The 18,347-nt window shown below is 48.5% G+C and overlaps 1 protein-coding gene across 1 annotated transcript in view; it reads left to right on the forward strand.

The window, feature by feature from the left end:
* The window catches only part of CAPN5 (calpain 5), a 52,707-nt gene that overhangs the window by 11,769 nt on the left and 22,591 nt on the right, over positions 1-18,347 (forward strand). The window contains exon 2 of the mRNA XM_058824806.1: positions 3,959-4,135. Coding sequence (XP_058680789.1) covers positions 3,974-4,135 — 162 coding nt within the window. The 5' untranslated portion in view covers positions 3,959-3,973. The remainder of the gene's footprint in view (positions 1-3,958; positions 4,136-18,347) is intronic.

The raw sequence follows: 18,347 nt of genomic DNA on the forward strand, positions 1-18,347 counted from the left end.
AAACACCCAAGGAGGCTGTAAAAAATTATTTAAATAACATATTTATAAAAAGCCTGCCTGCTGCTCTGAACACCCCACTACTGAGCTCCATAACATTTCACCTGGTTGAGGGTTGTGCAACCACATGCCTGGTTCCTGCTTTGTCTTCTCCTTGGCTGATCCTCTGCTTTGCAATGTGATATCAAAGCCCTCTCCTTTTTCGTGGGAACAGAGCTGACGAGCAGCAGATCCTGTCCTTTGGAACAAAGTGTTTTGTCTGACCTGGAGGCAGGCACCTGTAGATCTGCAAGCAAGGAGGCTTTGCTCCTGGCCAGACTGCAGCCTTGCATAGCACAAGCTTGGTGAGCCCATGCCAGCCACCCAAGGAGCCTCTGAGCTGGAAGGCAAGGAGAGGAAGATGTTTGGAGGGGAGGAGGGAAGAGCCTTTCAGCAGGCATTTGGTCCTGGCCAGTGCAAACACTTTCAATCCTTCTCCCTGTTGCAGTTCTTAGAGCCACGGCTGTTAGCAGCTGGCAGGAGCTGGAGCACCTGGGTGATGCTGGAGGTGAAAAGGGGAGTCCACAACACTCCTGAGTCTGGCTCAGTCTTCCAACAAAGTGTTTTTTTTGTTTAACTCCTTCATGGCAGGACTGAGGACAGGGGATCGGACCACTGTTAATAAAAATTCGTGCTGAGTGGTGAGTGCAGATTCCCCTCCCTGCTCACAGGCAAACACATGCATATGCAAGTGTAGAGTTGTTAATTCAAATCAGGCATGAAAACACCCACTTCTTGTCACTCCTGGAGCAGCTGAGCTTGGTCCAAGAAGGCAAAGAGTAATTAGACAGCCTTTGGGCATTTTAACGTGGCAGAGGTGAAGTTCAGCCTGGTAAGCATGAAATGGTGCAAATTAGAGAGAGTAATGAATTTTAACGCTGCCCTAAGAACATTCCCTCTACCCCTTCCTTTTAATTATTTTGCAAGGTGTTTTATTTATTATTTGTTTGTTTTTCTAAATGATCCTGAACAGTGTCCCTTCCCCTTCTGCTTGGCATTTCCTTTGCAACTCAAATCCATCTAGAGGCTGTCATGTGAGAGTAGCCCTGCAGCGAGGACAGATGGCTAGCAAGGTGACAGTCACTGTAGGGTGGGATTGCAGGGCAAATTTCAGGCAGATCTGGGCATCAGAAAGGCTGGAACTCCTTGGCTGAGATGACTGCCACCCTGTTCTCATAGGGATGGACATTGCACAGGGTGTCTCGTGAAAGTCAGTGTTGCAGCGATCACTGGAAAGCACAGCTCCAAGCTGCAGGGTGTAGCAGTAATTTTATGAATGAGCAGCCAAGTGCCAGCCCTTGGCCATGGTACAGGCTGCAGAGAAGCATCCAGCATCTCCTACATCAAACGTATAATTCCTGCCTTTAACTTGAGCATGGCTATTAGAAAGGCACCAGACCTCCCTCCTCCCTTCCCTTCCAGGCTCCCTTCCTAATCCCACTGGTTCCTTCTGCACAAGATCCCATGGAAATATCCTCTCATGTCTCTCAGCCCAGTTCATGCACCAGTCCAAGCAATTCATCTTGCATGTCAGCTAACAGCACCTTTCTCCTCTCTCAGCCTGTTGTATTCCTGCAGAAGGCAGTTGCCAACCATCCTTTCCCAGCACTGCTGCTTTCCCTGTGTCTCTTTAGCATTGAGTGCCATCACTGTGAAAGTCTTGGCCTCACTGTCACTCAAAAGCAGCTTGTTCTGTGCCAGATGTCCCCATGACCTCTCTGGGTAAATCTCCCTTATTTTTCACCCCTTCTTCTGCTGGAGATCTGAAGGCCAGTGCCTTCCCTGGCCCTCTTAGCAGGGTGGATTGGACTACTGGGTGCATTCCCTGACTGCTCAGTGAGGCTGCCAGCCTTTCCACAAGGAGTAAATTTGGTGTATTATTTGGGGGTTTATGTGACCATGTTCACAGGGGTCTGAGGAGGAGGGAAGAGACAAGGATCTGATTCCTTGTTTCAGAAAGCTTGATTTATTGTTTTATGATATATATTATATTAAAACTATACTAAAAGAATAGAAGAAAGGATTTCATCAGAAGGCTAGCTAAGAATAGCATAAGAAGGAATGATAACAAAGGCTTGTGTCTCGGACTGAGAGTCCGAGCCAGCTGACCGTGATTGGCCATTAATTAGAAACAACCACATGAGACCAATCACAGATCCACCTGTTGCATTCCACAGCAGCAGATAACCATTGTTTACATTTTGTTCCTGAGGCCTCTCAGCTTCTCAGGAGAAAAAATCCTAAGGAAAGGATTTTTCAGAAAATATCATGGCTACAGGTTTATATCAGGCCATTTATTTTTAAGGCTTTTCTGAGGGCAGGTGATCCACTTGGGCCTCTTTATATCATCTGGGATGCTACAAAGCATCTGGTACTGATGGGAGGGAGAAAATCCCCACGAGCTGCTTTTGCAATTCCTCCTCAGTAGCACAGACCTGTGGAGCAGCCAGCAAGGGGATTATTTTGGGTTCACTTGAGCTCTGAGTGATGAGCACTTGTGCTGCTAATCAAGCTGATAAATGTTGTCAATTAAAACCTGTGCTTTGCTCTTCAGCTTTCCATAAGTGAAGTGTTTTTGTCTCTCCCAGAGGAGAGAAGGCTGGCTGGGTGGGCAATGCTCCTGGATCATCAGAATGGGCATTAGTTTCCTTCTGCTAATCCTAGTGGCTCATCATGGGATGTCACACTGCTGCTTAAATTGGTGCCAACCATCAGTGATCAAATAATCCTTGGGATTTTCAGTGTTTACAAATTAGCTGCTTCTGATTAGCCATTATCACAACTTCATTATCCCACCACGCGTTGTGATACCACAGCAAGCATATGGTTTCTGTATGTCTCACCAGGAGGGATGAGAGGTCAGCCTGCTGGATGCATCCACCCACTGGATGGAGCACCCTTAGATTTACCGTGTTGGAGACTAAAGATGGGATTATGTCACTTAGGAGCATGCTTTAGCAGTGGGCTTGGCGCTGCGGGGCTGGGTTAATGATTGGCATAGGTGACCTTAGAGGTCCTTTCTGACCTCAATGATTCCATGCTTCCATGGTTATGTAGCACAAACATTCCCATTTCTTTAGGAAACCACACTAGATATTTCCAGACAGAGGTCACTAATGGCCAGCTTTTGAAAAAGGACATCCCATTTTGGGGAGAGATAAGGATTGTACATAGCTGTTAAAAATAAATACAGAGAAACTTTACGGAAGGAGTTCTGGAAGGAGTCTGTGATTAGGTAGTGGGGAGCTATGCAGAGCAGTCCTTTTCCTTGTGCCTGAGCAAAGGGGTTGGTACCAGTGACCGAAAGGCAGGGGTGGTGGAGAAGGGCTGAGCTCTCTCTGGGGGGCATTTGAGCAATGGTTTCCTGCTGTTGTCTGGGTTGCTAAATGCACATCTCTGCTCTGGAAGCAAGACGCTTGTCAGGAAAGAATAATTAATCCAGAAACACGCAGCGCTCTGCCAGGAGACCTTTTTTTTAATTAAAAACCGATCTGATAAAGTCTGCTGAGAAATTGGTGTCTCTGACAAAGTCATGAAATGCACAGTTTTGTGAGTTGAGGCTCTGTGGTGGGGTAGCTCTGGGTAGGGCTCAGCCCCCACAGCTGTGCACACCCATCTTGCAGGGGGTGTCTCTTCCTCCTTTGCCTCTGAGGGCTGTGTTTTTCCCAAATGAGTTAGAAATTTGTTGGGAAGCAGGGCACCAGTTATTATCTACTGCTATGCCTGGTTTGGTGTCGTTTGGCCAGCTTGGGGGATAAATAGGAGTCCCCAACCCCAACGCATCAACAAGGTACGCTTGGGCTCAGAGCTGGTTGTCTTCAGCCACCATGTCTTGGTGCTGCCACTCAAGAGTGGCAGAGGAGGGTTGAGTGTCCCTGGGCAGCCCATGGCCCGTCTCATTGCTGCTCTGCCTGTCCTCCAGAGCCGGTGGGGAAGGATGTTTTCCTCAGTGAAGCCCTACGAGAACCAGCGCTACGCCTCGCTGAAGAAGGAGTGCCAGCGGCGGAAGCAGCTCTTCGAGGACCCGCTCTTCCCCGCCAATGATGACTCCCTCTTCTACAAGTCAAGGATTCAGGGCATCCAGTGGAAGCGACCCAAAGTAAGTGCCCCATCTCCTTGCTCCTCAGCACTGCTTCCTACCATCTCTGCTCTCAGGTGTCCCTAAAAATGCACAGTGAGCCCTTTACCGAGGCTGTCAAGCCCCAGTCGACATCTCCTCTCCCCAGCAACATTTATTTATTTACCCAGACCTGATATTGTGAGCCTCTAGGGCGCCAGGCAGACCTGCTGCATTCAGGTCCAAGCTTCTCTGCATCCAGTGAGGTCCAAGAGCAAAGGAGGCTTTTCTGTGACTCATTTCCCCCAAGCATAAACCAGAGAGATGGTTTGCAGCTGGGTCGGTGTTGTGTACTCCTGTAAGGCCGGTGGGTCCAGCAAGGCAGAGTGTTATCTCTGAATCACAGAATGGTTTGAGTTGGAAGAGACCTTAAAGAATTAGTTCCAACCCTCCTGCCAAGGACAGGGACACGTTCCACTGGAATACTCTTGATGGTCCATTTGGAAGGGGAAAAGAAGATAAGCTTTGGGTAGGTGAGATGGTTTTGGGATCTTTGGGGGAGAGGGTGGTTATACCCATCCTTCCTCTTCTGTGCAAAAACCCCTGTGCTGCTGTGTCTGTCGTGAAGGCAGGTTGCAGGAGGCTGGGGATGACATTGCCTGTCCCCAGCATTGCCAGTCCCTCTTCTGCTGTCCTCAGTGCCAGCCCAAAGGATACACATCAGGACCTGCGGGCAGTATGGGGAATTTGTATGTCTTGTTATGGCTGTCTGCTTGGAGTTGCCCACGAGTGCAGTGCTCTGACTGCCACGAAGCACACGGAGTCCCAGGGAGCTGTGATAATTGTGGTTAGGGAGTGGCAGTATCCCAGCATCTCACACACCAGGGTTTTCTTCCCTCCCCGTGGGGAGCAGCAGCCCTCTCTGCCCAGCCTGTGCTTTTCCACACGTGGCTTGGTGGCATTTGAGTGTTGTGGGGGTGCCTGAGCTGCTGTCATTGTCTTCGCCGCCGCTGACAGCCCAGAAAATCAGCTGGCCTCGCCCAAGACAGTGCTGTGTCTGTGTGGACGAGGGCAGTCTGGAGGGGGTGTACAAAAGGCTTTGTGTGCAGGGAGAGAGGGAGCTGAACTGACTCTTGTTGTGTGGCCAGAGGGGCTGAGCCCTCCAGCATCCCACTGGGCTCCTTGTGGGAGGAGACCTCACTTCCCTCTGCTCTGCCTTTGTGTCTTCCACTCCAGCTCTGCCTGGACACAGGATTTGTGCAAAGCCCTGTGTGTGTTTTGGTTTGTTCCCGTTGTCTGCTGGAAGGAAAAGAGGCTTTGTGCACAGCTGCCTTCTGAACACAGGGCTGACATGGTTTGGTCTCATTGTGGGGGCCAGCATGAACACACTGTGCACATCCCATTTATATAGCAGGCAGGTGATAGCTGAGACTTTCTAAACAACTTTCTCTGGGACTAAAAGATGGGGATCTATTTGATACTCCCTTGCTGATTTGCAGTTAGGTCACCTATATTACTTCAGCCCCATGTCTAGAGACAGAGGGTGGGATCCCTTTGCAGAGGGACAAAGATTCCTTGTGTTCTGCTGAGCATCTCAGAGCTTTTCTCCATCTGCTTTTCTGCCTTTCATCTCAGTTGCAGCCCTTGGTGTTCAGGCAGGTATTATCCTTTTGCTGCCTTGCTCTGCAGAGCGTGAGTTTGTGAAAGCCAAGAAAGCTTTCTGAACCTCATCTGCAAGGTGTCATGCTCACCTAGTTCAGACCCATCCCTGCTGAAACAGAGAGTGAATTCAGACTTTTTCCAGCTACCCAGCTCTGCGGTTTCATAGGATCATAGAACGGTTTGGGTAGGAGGGGATCACTGAAGCAATTAGCATAGAATGTTGGGCCAGGGCTCTTTCTGGCATGGGCTGTCAGTGGGAATGGAAGCTGGAAGTGGGTCCCATGTGCCAGCAAGGTCCTGTGGCTTAACAAGGCACAGAGGTGGTCCTTGTTTTGCTGCCTGTGCACCAGATAAAGGGAATTTTGCCAGCAATTTGGGTGCCAGAAGGAATGCATGCTCAGCAGTGGCAGACTCATGATGCCTCTGTCTGGTAGGATTGTTTGATCCAACCTACTCAGCTGCCTTGACCACAGAATCACCATTAAAAAAAGAATATGAGCTCACACCTGCCCTGTTTGCTGCTGAAGTTTCGAGAAACCTCTTTCTCAAAAGCATTTCTCTATGTTCTTTCTCTCAATTGTTCATTTCAGCAAAAGTAACTCAATTTCACAGGGAGAATTGCTTTGTGCCAGCAGAAAATGCAAAATGACATTTTTAGTTGCTGGACCTGATTCTGCCTGAATTCATGCTGGCTTTCCAAGGGAGGGAGTCCAGGAAAAATCCCAACATCTTCTGCAAGAAAGCAATCACTATCAGCTTTTCCAAGTTAATGCAGGATTCAGTAGAGTCCAAAATGTCCATGAAGCTTAAATCAACTGTTCTGCTTGTGTGCTATTGAATGGCATGGTGCAGTTATTAAACCACAGAAACATCTTGTTTCAATTACAACCAGCAAATCTTATCTTAGGCAATCACAGTTAAATCTGTTTCAGAAAAAAACAAGTAGTGATACTCCCAGCTTTTGGCAGATGCTGTTTTGGGGATTGCCTTACCAGGAAATGGAATCCCCAGTCCCAGGAATACTGTTTACAGGGAAGGGATGGTGTGCACACATTTTTATCTCTCAGGGCCATGGCCATGGGTTGTTCTGGAGTGCTTGAGCTAAAACTGTGATAAAACATAAGAGCTCATAGTGTCTCTGGCTTTGCTGTGAGAACAGAGTGGGTGGAGAATGGAAATAAATGCCGTCCACTATTAAAAACAACCACTTGCTTTCTCAGGAAAGTTGTCATCTGTGATCTATGGAAAGAAATCAGACTTAGGAGATAAATTGTACCCTGAGAAGCTGTAGCTGCTGTATTCCTGGAAGTGTTCAAGGCCGGGTTGGATGGGCTTTGAGCAATGTGGTCTAATGGAAGGTGTTCCTGGTCACAGCAGGGCAGTCAGAACGAGATGATTTTGAAGGTCCTTCTGAATGAAAACCATTCTGTGATTTTTCAGATAAAGCACTTGCATGTGAAAAGCAACCACAGTGAACTCACTGGGGTGTTGGGAATGTGCTTTGGCAGAGGCAGGATCTCATTTCCTCATCCTTCCGTGGGGCTAGTATGGATCTATACAGTCCATCCTCCGTGTGTGCATCTCTGCCTCCCCAGCTGTTCTTCCAGCATCCTCCCTGTTCCTCCATGCACTCCCAAAGCTTGAGGCTGCTTTGGCAAAAAAACCCCAGCAAAACAACAAAACCCCCAATCTCTGCAGTTCTTTCCCTTTTGTTTTTGGTTTTTCTGGGCAGAGGGGAAAGGGAGAGGATGAGGAACAGCTCTGGTCCCTTCCCTGGTCAGGCTGTTTTGCTTCGACTTCCTCCTGCATCCGGCACTGCAGCCTTTCCTGGAACAGGCTCAGCCTTATTATTTCCAGCAGGGTGTCCTCCCTCCCTCCCTGCTTTCCTTGGCCTCTGGCCCTGCTCTGGATGCCAGATCTTTGCAGAGGGAGCAGCTGTTTGAGCCCTCTAATCGTGTTTTGGCTCCGGTGGTTGTTTGCTGGACGCCTTTGTGATGCGGCCCGGCGAGGCCAGGAAGCCAATTACTGGAGCGCTTCGGAGGGAGGCAAACCACAGCATCAGCCTGGGCAGGGAAGGGGGTCCTGCAGAGCCCTGTGTAGTGAATCCACTTAAAAACAAAGCTGGCTGCTCGTTACCTTGCCAAAGCAGATTGTGGAGATCACTCAGGCAGCATCAGCAGCTCCTTTTGGCAGCAGCACTCGGCTGCTGCATTAGAAGTGAAACAGAACTTTTGAGCTTAGCTCAAATCCCAACACCTTGCTTGAAACTTCTTTCCCTTGTGCTCTGTATGTTGCTGTGCTAAGGAGAGGGAAATCTGTATCCAGCAAGCAGTACCACTCTCTGTGGAAATCTCGGCCTGGTTCTCAAGCTGAGTTTTGCCCTCTCCTTTTGGGACAGGAGTGCTGGCAGCGCACCTTGGAAGTGAGAGGTTTGGTCTGTGCTTTGGGTGAGCTGGTCTGGATGGCTGGGAGATGGGTAAATAGGAAGGGGTGACGCAAAGATGAGTAGAGGGGGGTGAATGAGGTGCAGGATGGATGGCAAAAATAAGGGGAGATTTGGGGCATCTGCTGTGTCTGCTGATCCCCTGTGGAAAAAAATGATGATGGTGTAAGGTAGAAGTGACTCATCCACCCTGTGGGGAAAGAATTAATCTCTTCTAATCATCACTGTCCCAAGTTCATTCCTTGGATACAGAGTGTTTCCATGATGCCATGGGATTGTTGCAGGCTTTGGTTAGGGTCTGCCTTTAACACCTTTGGGCTTTACCCAGGGCTTGTTTTCTCTCTGCAGCAAGGAGGACACTGGGTTCAGGTTCAGCCTGCCAAGCTATCACCTGCTGCTGGGATGAGTCACCAGCCAGCACAAATTTGGGCATCTCTGCACCTGTGGGAAGCAAATGAAGCCTGGTGGATGTGGCATCCACAGCTTCTCAGTACAACCTGGTCCAGTGTCTCATCACTCTCACAGGGAAGAATTTCTTCCTAATACCTAATCTAAATCTACCCTGTTTCATCTTAAAGTCATTCTCCCTTGTCCTATCATGCAGAATATATTACATCCATTGTCTCCTGGACTGGATGCTGTTGTCTTTGGAGGAGGTACTGCAGGATGGGAGAGCATCTCTTAGCTTACATCATGCACAGGTGTGATGTTGAACTGCATGAGCTGCATGCTCTGGTCCTTCAGCTCTTCCCAGGGAGCAAGGCTGAGCATGGAGATGGTGTTTTCCTCCCTGTTCTGGGAGGCAGGTGGGCTGCTGTGTGCTGAGTGTATTCCTGTCCAAGCAGTGTCACAGTGACTGGGTGGCTCAAGGTCACCTGTGGTCATTGTTGAGCCTGAGCTCATCCCTGCACTGTGAGTTCAAGCCTGGATGGTTGCAACCACCAGAGAAACTCTCTTGGGTGAAGTGTACACCCTCCCAATCTTCAGGGAAAGAGTTTTTTCCTCCATACCTGTTTCTCAGTATTTTTATCTCTCTCCAGTATTTAGTTGCAAGTGCTGAATTAGCTCTGCAGGAATTAATTGTCAGGGGAGATTGTCGCTGATTAAAGAGCATAAAGGTAGATTCTTGCAAAATGGTAATGTTATTTTGCCTGGATGAGGGCAATGTCATTTGGAGGGGAAAGCCTGAGAGAGTAGTTGTGGGGGGAGAAAGACAGGCCAGGTGTTTTGGGAAAAATTATGGAAGCAGGAGATCTTAGGGCACTAGGACCATGGCATTTTCAGCCCTAGTATGGCACTGGGGAGACATGCTCCCAGTCACAGCCCTGAGATTTTTTCCCAGACAGACAAGAGAAATCTTGTTTTAGAAGCCAAGAAAATAGGATTTTTCAATAGCCATTCTCTGCCTACCTGGTATATATCTACTATGACATGTGTATAGGGGTTTTGTCCATTCACAGAATCATAGAATGGTTTGAGTTGTAAGAGATCCTAAAGATCCTCTAGTTCCTTGGGCAGGGACACCTTCCACTGGACCATGGTGCTCAGAGCCCCATGCAGCCTGGCCTTCAACACTTGCAGAGATGGGGCATCCACAACTTCTCAGGACAGCCTGGTCCAGTGTCTCACCATCCTAACAGGGAATAATTACTTCCTAATACCTAATCTAAATCTGCCCTATTTCACCTTAAAGCCATTCTCCCTTTTCCTGTCATGCAGGATATGTTATGTCCATTGTCTCCTGGACTGGATGCTGCTGTCTTTGGCGGAGGTGCTGCAGAATGGGAGAGCATCTCTTACCTCCACTCTTCTTTACATTATTAAGCACTTAGCTCTTTTCTCTTGCTGTATGAGGGTTATACAGTCAATCCCCTTGGGGGTTTCCTGGAAGGGGAAAGGAGTCAATGAACTAATTCACTAAAAGCAGGACCAGCACTTCCCTGCCCACAAGTTTGTGCACTAAAAGGTCGTTTCCCCAGTGTGTAGTGCAGGCTGGGAAGCTGGCAGAAACACAAGAGTGAAGATAATGGGTAGGACAGAGGTTAGGTTCTTGCAGTTCTTTACTCTCTGAAGTTCACAAGATTTAGCAGAGAGGGACTTAACACTGGCAATGGCAATTGGGTGTAAAAACCTTCTGGTGTCCCACTTGGAGGTGTTTCTTCCAGAAAGACTAAAATACTAACTGCTGTGCTCCAGAGGTGTCTTTACTGAGCTTTCTGCAGTGTCTTGGCCTGTCTCTCTCAGTTTTGGTCTCTCCCAAAGAATGCTTGGGGTTAGTGTTGTCACTGGGGCTCCTCTGTGCTGCTGGATTGACTGAGGGATCATCTCCTCTGAACAGAGTCAACAGACTCTGCCTGGGGTCCATCACAGGGGTTAAAATCCTTCCAGACCTTTGCATTTCTTGTCTTAAGAATTTATGAGCCACTTGCCTGTTAATTTATCTGCTGTTTTCAGTAAAACTGCAGATGATTGCCAGTCTGGCTGTTCCTTGCCAGGAAAAGATTTGATCATCATTTAATGCAATCTCTGAATTGACCTTGTTTTTTACATTTTTAAGCCATTCATAGGCTACTCCATCCCTCAAGGATGGACAAGAGATTCATTGTTCTTATTTGCACTTCTTTTAAAAGGTCTCTTCTCCCATTAGATGTGATGCTGACCCTGGCTGTGTTCCAGCAGGTCTCGCCAGATCCTCCCAGGGCCATGGCCTCATGGTGCCAGGCAAGCACACTCTGCCCCTTAGCCCTGGAGGGAACTGGAGTTGATAAGCTGCTTGGCACTAGTGCAGCCTTGGATAAGAAATTTCCAGCCAGTCTGCTGTGTCTTCAGCATCAGAAGGACAGGCCTTAAAAGCAAAAGTGATGGTAAAATCCCTGCATTAGATTCATGGCGTGCTTCTTAGTGCTTTTAAGTGCAGCTGCGTGTTGGTGACAAGAAATTACTGTATTGGTAATGAGGAAGAGCAGAACAATAGCAGAGGGTGTCACAGAAAGGAGTCCTGGCCATCCACTGCCTCTCAGCTCCATGGCTGGGAATGTGTAAATCCTCCCTCCCAGACTGGGCTCTGGGGTCCTAGAGGGGCACATTTGTCCTGTGGAGCAATTACAGAGCTGCTTATCGCAGAACCACAGAGTGGTTTGGTTTCAAGACCACCTAGTTCCAACCTCCCTGCCATGGAAGAGATATCTTCCACTGGACCTGGTTGCTCAGTGTTAAGGGAACTTCCCTGTGCAGCCACCCAGGAGCTGCTCTGGCAGTCACACTCCCCCCACCTGCGCTGGGACCAAGACCCCTTTGTAGGGGGAGACAGTGGGTGCCCCACTTGGCTCCCTGCACTCAGGGGCAGAGCAGGTTTCCTTACTGTGACCCCAGCTTTCCCAGAACAGAGCCTCAGAGATCTGGATCATTAAAATTATTTCATCTTGGTGCAGTGATAGAAAAATAGTCTGAGCGGCTGCCTCTGAGGAGGGACCCCGAACAAAGGAAACCTTATGTTTTTATCCTCTCAAAGTCCAAGCATGGGAAAGCCTGGAGGGTCTCCTAGTGTCTCCTAGGTCACATGGGTGGGACACAGGTGCCCTTTGTTCCTTGGTCAGCAGTTCACAGCCTCTTGTCTCAGGCTTGGGCTCCCTCTCCCCAGAGCTCAAATTGCAGCTGCTCACCAAGATACTTGCACTGAATGTGTTCCTCACCACTCAAAGCCCTATCCAGCCTTTCCCAGGGATGGGGCATCCACAGCTTGTCTGGGAAACCTGTGCCAGTGCCTCACCACCCTCACAGGAAAGAATTTCTTTCTATTTTCTAACTTAAGCTTGATTTTATTCAGTTTAAAGCCATTCAAGCCATTCCTCCTTGTCCTGTTACTTCATGCACGCTGTCCAGCTCTCTTGGAGCTTCTTTAGGCACTGGTAGGAGCTCTAAGGTCTCCTTGGGTCCTTCTTGTCTACAGATTGCACAACCCCAACTCTCTCAGTCTATCTTCATAGCAGAGCTGCTTCAGCACTCCAAGCATCCTCTGGACTTGTTCCAGCAAGCAGGATCCATGTCCTCCATCCCAGAGCTGGATGCAAGCTCTGAATCAGCCAAGGCTTTTAATCTTGGTGCAGGCTGGGAGTTTCTGCAGTGCCCCTGAGCTCTAATCTATGAGCCCTCAGAGAGGACGGGATTTTGGGAGAGAGGATGGGATTTTGGGGTGATTTGTCTATGTTAAGGGCAGGTGTTCTTGCTGGAGCAAGTGCCTTTCACTGAAGCTCTTGAAAAGATTTGATCAGGCATGGTGCTGCCTCTTGCAGAAGGAAAATAAAATACAAAGAGTGTAAGTGTGTGTGTGAGTGTGCAGTGCATGAGTTTGTGAGTGAGTGAGTGAGTGAGTGAGTGAGAGTGGAAATATAAAACAATGCTTCTTTGGTATTTCTGGATCTTTGTGAAGAAACCACTGCTCAGTGATGCATTGCTCCCAGTCCCCACCCAAGAAGGAAAAGGATGAACAAACCATCTTAATGGAGAGTGGTCATGGGTGGTTAAATTTTGACTGTGGTCTGATGCAAATGCCACTGACAGAGTTACATAAGAATTAATGTCCCTTCTCCCAGTTAGCAGAAGCTCATGACTCCACATCTCTAGAGGGTGGTTTTCTCATAAAACAGGATTCTGTTTGTAAAGCTACACCCAGTGTATGAATAACCAGAATAAGCGTGGGCTGGAAGTAGTTTCTTTAAATGGCTTAAACTCATGATAACCTCATTTTTCATAATCTTTGCATAGTCAGGGATTAATTTAGATTGTGGTGAGGTCAAGTCCTGTTTTTGAATGGAGGTGCTATGAATGGGACACAATCACTAACCAAAGGGTATTTCCTTGCCCTGGGAGAAGTATGGCTCAAGGGGTGTGGGAGGTGTCCCCACAGAAAAGCAGTTTGGAGATTTTGATCTGAGATATGCACAATGGAGTGTGGAGGTAGTTTTCCTTTGCAGCTTCCAGTTCTTCTTTTCCCATCAATAACTTGGCTCTTTGGTTAATTAAAAACAAACAAACAAAACCAACAGAAAACCCCTGCACAATTTAGATTTCTAAATCCTGTTTTAGAGGATTGGCTTTCACTAGGACACAGGATTTGGGGTTCAGGCAGAGCAGCTGCTGAATTATGTTTCTTGGAGGCAGAAACAGTGCAGCTGAGCTCGTGGCCACATCAGCTTGCTCAGGATTTCACTGGCTGGGTTTGGACCATTCCTCCTGAGATACTGTAGTGTTTCACAGCAGGACTTGCTTGGATAGGCTCCTCCCTTTCCACCAGCATGGCCCCACCTCTGCATCCTCCAGGGTGGGGACTGATGGCTCAAAAGTGGTGCAAATGGGGAGCATCCTCAGGGCTCCTGCCTGTGATTTGTGGTCCCTCACTTGTGCCTCATACCCGTGATCCTCCAGGTCTGGGGCTTCATGCTCAGTTTCAAGCCAAGCAGTTCCTCTGCTTGAGGTTAAACCTCACAACTGAAGGTGTTGGAGCAACTGAGAGCATGGTGTGCCATGTGGGAGGGCAAACTTTGGGTGTGGGTGTATTTTAAACTCACAATACTGCCAAATCAGGGCTGGTTCACCCTGCAAGTCCTTCCCAGGGGAAGGGGGTCAAAGGAGCTCTGTAGGAGAGCTCGACTGGGATGTGATGGAGGGTGGGGGAACTTGGGTGAAGGTGGCAGCAGCCCTGTGCTGAGTCAGAGAGGTCTATCTGTCAGAGGAGTTAAACAGCCTTGGGAGCTTACTTCCTTCCTCTTCCTCGCATGTCCTCTCACTGCTCTGAGCATCCCGTCCACAGTTTGTCAGTGAGCCATGTGAAGACTTTCCTGCTTTGGCAGTGACTTCTGCAGCCCTCGGGGCTCTTGGTGTCCAGGGAGGTTTTTTTCCTTAGCGGCTCTGCCACCAGACAAAAGCACTTGCTGTGGGAGAGATGGCCTGGGGAGGGCTGTGTCTGGATATGTGGTGATGCTAAAAGCCAGGCTGTCTTGGCTGGGTAGAGACTGAAGAAGCCCTGGATGGAGTAATGGTGAGACTTCCCAAGAGTGCATCCCTGGAAAGGGCGTGTGGGAGGAATGACAGGTCTGGAGTCTCTGTAGTTGTGCCATTCTCCTTCCAGTCCCTCTCCATCTGCTCCTGGGGAAGTGCAGTGCTCTCACAGCCTCTTGTCTCTCCACCTCTCATTGATTTATCCTTTTCTGGCTGCCTTTGTACTTTGGATACCCGGAAGATAAAACTGCAGAGGGACCTGATAAGGTCCTGCAAACTGACCTTTAGATCTTGTTTGCCTCTGTTCCCACTCTTCCTGGTGCCAAAACAAACACTGCCCCCAGTCTTCCTGGTGCCAGAACAAACGCCATTGCATGATGCTGTGATTCACAAACTGAGTCAAGGAGTTTGTGGGGAGCGTGTGTTTTTGGATGCCTCCCTTCACAAGCAAGTCCTGTTTGCTGTGGGTGGAGTGTCCAGTGCCCTGTGCATGGTGTGGGAGCTGATAACAATACAAATGTGTACACACTGAGGTACTGTGAGTGGATGAGCATTAGGGATGCCTGACTGAGGCAGTACAAACCCCCACAAACAGTTCTGTAGGGTGTAGATATTCCCAGCCAAGCCTACCCTCCTTCCATGTGCGTGAAGCTGATCTGCCAAGTATATATTTTTTAGTAGAGCCTGTAGTGACAGGACAAAGGGATAATGGCTTTAAACCGAAAAAGGATGGATCAAAAGTAGATATAACAACACAATTTTTTTATTGTGAGGGTGATGAGACACTGTCACAGATTGCTCAGAGAAGCTGTGGCTGCCACATCCCTGGAAGTGTTCAAGCCAGGTTGGATGGGGTTTGAGCAACCTGCTCTAGTGGAAGGTGTCCTTGCCTATGGCAGAGGGCTGAAGGGAAATGATCTTTAAGGTCCCTTCCAACCCAAACCACTCCCTGATTCTATAATCCTATACTAATGCATCTGAAAGCATAGACAGCTGGTATTCTAAATTCACCCCGTTTCCCTTTCCTTTGTCACCCTGGTGCAAATTTTATTAATTCCCCTTTTTTGCAAAATCACATCCCAGTTGCAGATACCTGCAGCAGGGCAACACAGGGACCTTTGTGTCTGCTGTGTCACCATTGCTCACCATGCCTGGGGGCCTCTTGCTCTCTTGTCTGTATGAGTGACATTTAAGACAGGATCCTTTCGGTTCCCAGTTGCTCAGAAGGGAGGGAGGGAATGCAGCCATGCTAATAGATTATTTTGCTGATTTTGCAAGTCTGAGTGAAGGCATTGTTCTGAAACAGCCAGGCTCTGCAATGAAATTAGACTAGTCTGTTCCTTACAAAATCTTGTTAGCAAAAAATGGTCCTGGCATGCAGCAGATGTTGCATCTCCCGTGGTTATTCCTCCTCCTGCCATAGCTTTTCCCTCCCCACATCTGGCTGGACATGGTCCAGATCCCCAGTCAATCTGAACCTCAGAAACCTGCACCAGGAAACATTTATGGTAAAACAGTCACCAATTATAAAGCAAATTAGAAAGTGATTTTCTCCTTACAGCCCTGTGTGGAACTGGACTGGCTGGAGAAGGTGAGGAAGATATTTTCTGCTTTACATGTATTTGGAAGAAAATTTTGTGTGTTTTGGGAAAGTATCCCAAAAGGGAGAGCAGAGGGAAAGACCATGTGCTTTTGGGTGGGAAGCAAAAAAGTACAGATAATTGGTCTGATTGGGTATTCTTTTTTGCCTTAATGAACTTCAAAAACCCAAAGCTAGAGGAAGCAAACTGTCCCAATCTGGGCTGTCATAAGCCAGACCTCTGCAATCAGCCCCTTATCAACAGGGACCTGCTCTGGCTCTGATTTCCACCTCTGTCCCACATCCATTGGAGGAGGGAGGATATGAATCACCAGAACTTTGAATCACTATTTTGGCCCTCTCCGTGTTATCAATCTGAATCTTTCCACAGAACCATCCACACAGGTTTTCTCTAAATTGTGTTTTGTTGCCTGGAGCTCAGCAGGCATTTCAGCAGACAATTTTAGGGAGGGCAGATCATCTCTGATGGTGGTTAGGTTCCTTGTAATAACCATCTCCAGAAGTGTTCAAAGAACATGTAGGTGTGGCACTTGGCAACATGATCTAGTGGTCAACATTGAGATGTTGGATTAATGGTTGGCCTCGGTGATCTTAAGGGCTTTTCCAGCCTCAGTGATTCAGTGATTCCTGGGATCCTCCAAGACAGGTTCTCCTTAGGGGTAAAGGGACATGGATGGCTCCCTTGGCCAAGGTAGACTTAAGAGCCACACATTAAAACCATTGCTTCCCTGCAGCCATGGCTTTTGGCTTCCCCTCCCTGTTCCTTCCTGCTCTCCATCTGTGTCCAGACCAGGAGCAACCAGGATCAGGCTGTGATAAATGAAGGACAGGATGGAGTTCCTGCCTGCTGGAGCCTCAAGTGGCAAGAGGCAGTTTGAGCTGGTTCTGCAGTGGCTGAAGCCTGAACCCAGAAGGCCCCAGGGTGTGTGTGGGTGTAGATGTTGGTGTGCTGCCCTCCCCTCTCGGGGTCATGGTGCTGGGAGGGTGACGTGCTGTTTGCTGCCTGGATACATGTTATTGCTCACCTGGATTCTGTCTGCTGCGTGGCAGGGAGGGGAGGAAACCAAGGTCATGACCTTCTCTGGTCTGGGGATCTCCGCTTCCCTCCTCCCTTTGCACATGCAAATCCCAGGCCCTGTAATTCCATCTGGCTGCAGAACAAGCTCCTTATCACTTCCAGTGCTTTTCACAGGAAAAGGAGCACTAAATGTTCCAAAGCTTTTCTTGGCTTTTTGACCTAGTTCCCACTGGTATCTTGTCCATCAACCACTTCTGTACGTAGGCATGGTGTTCCATGGCTCCGAGTGTGCTCTGTATCACACACCAGGGCCCCACTGTGCTCCATGCAGTCCTGGGGCATTGCAGCCTGGCTTAAACAGTGCCTTGGTCCTTGGCTCCCACCTCAATACAGCCAGAAAGAATACAGGGAATGTCATTCCAGTGGATTGAGGCAGCACAGTCTACACCAGGTACAAAATGTATGAGTGGAAACTCAGAAGCTTCAATAGGGAACTGAAGAATCCAAGCAATTTAATATTGGTAAGCTCCAGTCTAAGGAATATGGCAAACCTTCCCAGGGGGTTTTGCTGGGGAGACTGACCCATGGATGAGACTCATCCTGACAGAATCAGTTCCATGGCATTAGAACAAGGAGGCAGTGCTGCCCTCCCCTTTAGAAGGATTGGATATTAGAAAACATTTCATCACTGAAAGGGTGTTCAAGAATTGGAACAGGAAAACAGTGAAATCACCATCTCTAGAAATATTCAAGAAAAGTACAGATGTGGTGCTAAGAGACATGGTTTAGTGGTGGGCTTGGCAGTGCTGGGTGAATGGCTGGATTCCATGATCTTAGAAGTCTTCTTAATGGTTGTGTGATTTTTCACTCTGGAGAAGAGAAGGCTCAGGGGAATCTTAACAATGTCCATAAATACTGGAGAGCTGGGAATGAAGGAGACAGAGGCAAACTTCTCAGTGGTGCCCAGTGACAGCACAGGAGACTGTGTGTGCAAACTGAAAATCAGGAAATTCCATTTAAGTATGAGAAAAGACTGGATATTGTGAGGGTGGTCCAAATACTGGCACAGGCTTCCCAGAGAGGTTGCAAAGTCTCCATTCCTGGAGATACTCAAAACCTGACTGAACACAGTCCTGAGCAACCTGCTGTAGCTGACCCTTTGATTAGGGGGTGTGGACTGGATGATGTGCAGAAATTCCTTATAACCACATTGATTTGGTGACTCTGTGCTTAGGATCACTGGGACCGGGCCCAGTCCCAGGGCTTGAGCGTGGTGTGTGGGCCTTCTGCAGGGGAGCGTGGTAGCCCAGCTCTGCACTCCAGGGCAGACCTCACTGCAGCTTCTCAATACTCAAGAGTGGCTTGTAAGAAACGTGGGGACAAACTTTTTAGCAGGGCCTGTTGAGACTGGACAAAGAGTAGTGGTTTCAAACTGAAGGACAGTTGATTTAGGCTACCTATGAGGAAGAAGTTTTTTACAAAGAGGGTGGTCAGACACCGGCTCCGCTTGCCCAGAGAGGTGAGCAATGTCCCA

This window comes from Ammospiza caudacuta, chromosome 2 (genome assembly GCF_027887145.1).
Source record: "Ammospiza caudacuta isolate bAmmCau1 chromosome 2, bAmmCau1.pri, whole genome shotgun sequence".
NCBI classification, from domain to species: Eukaryota; Metazoa; Chordata; class Aves; order Passeriformes; family Passerellidae; genus Ammospiza; species Ammospiza caudacuta.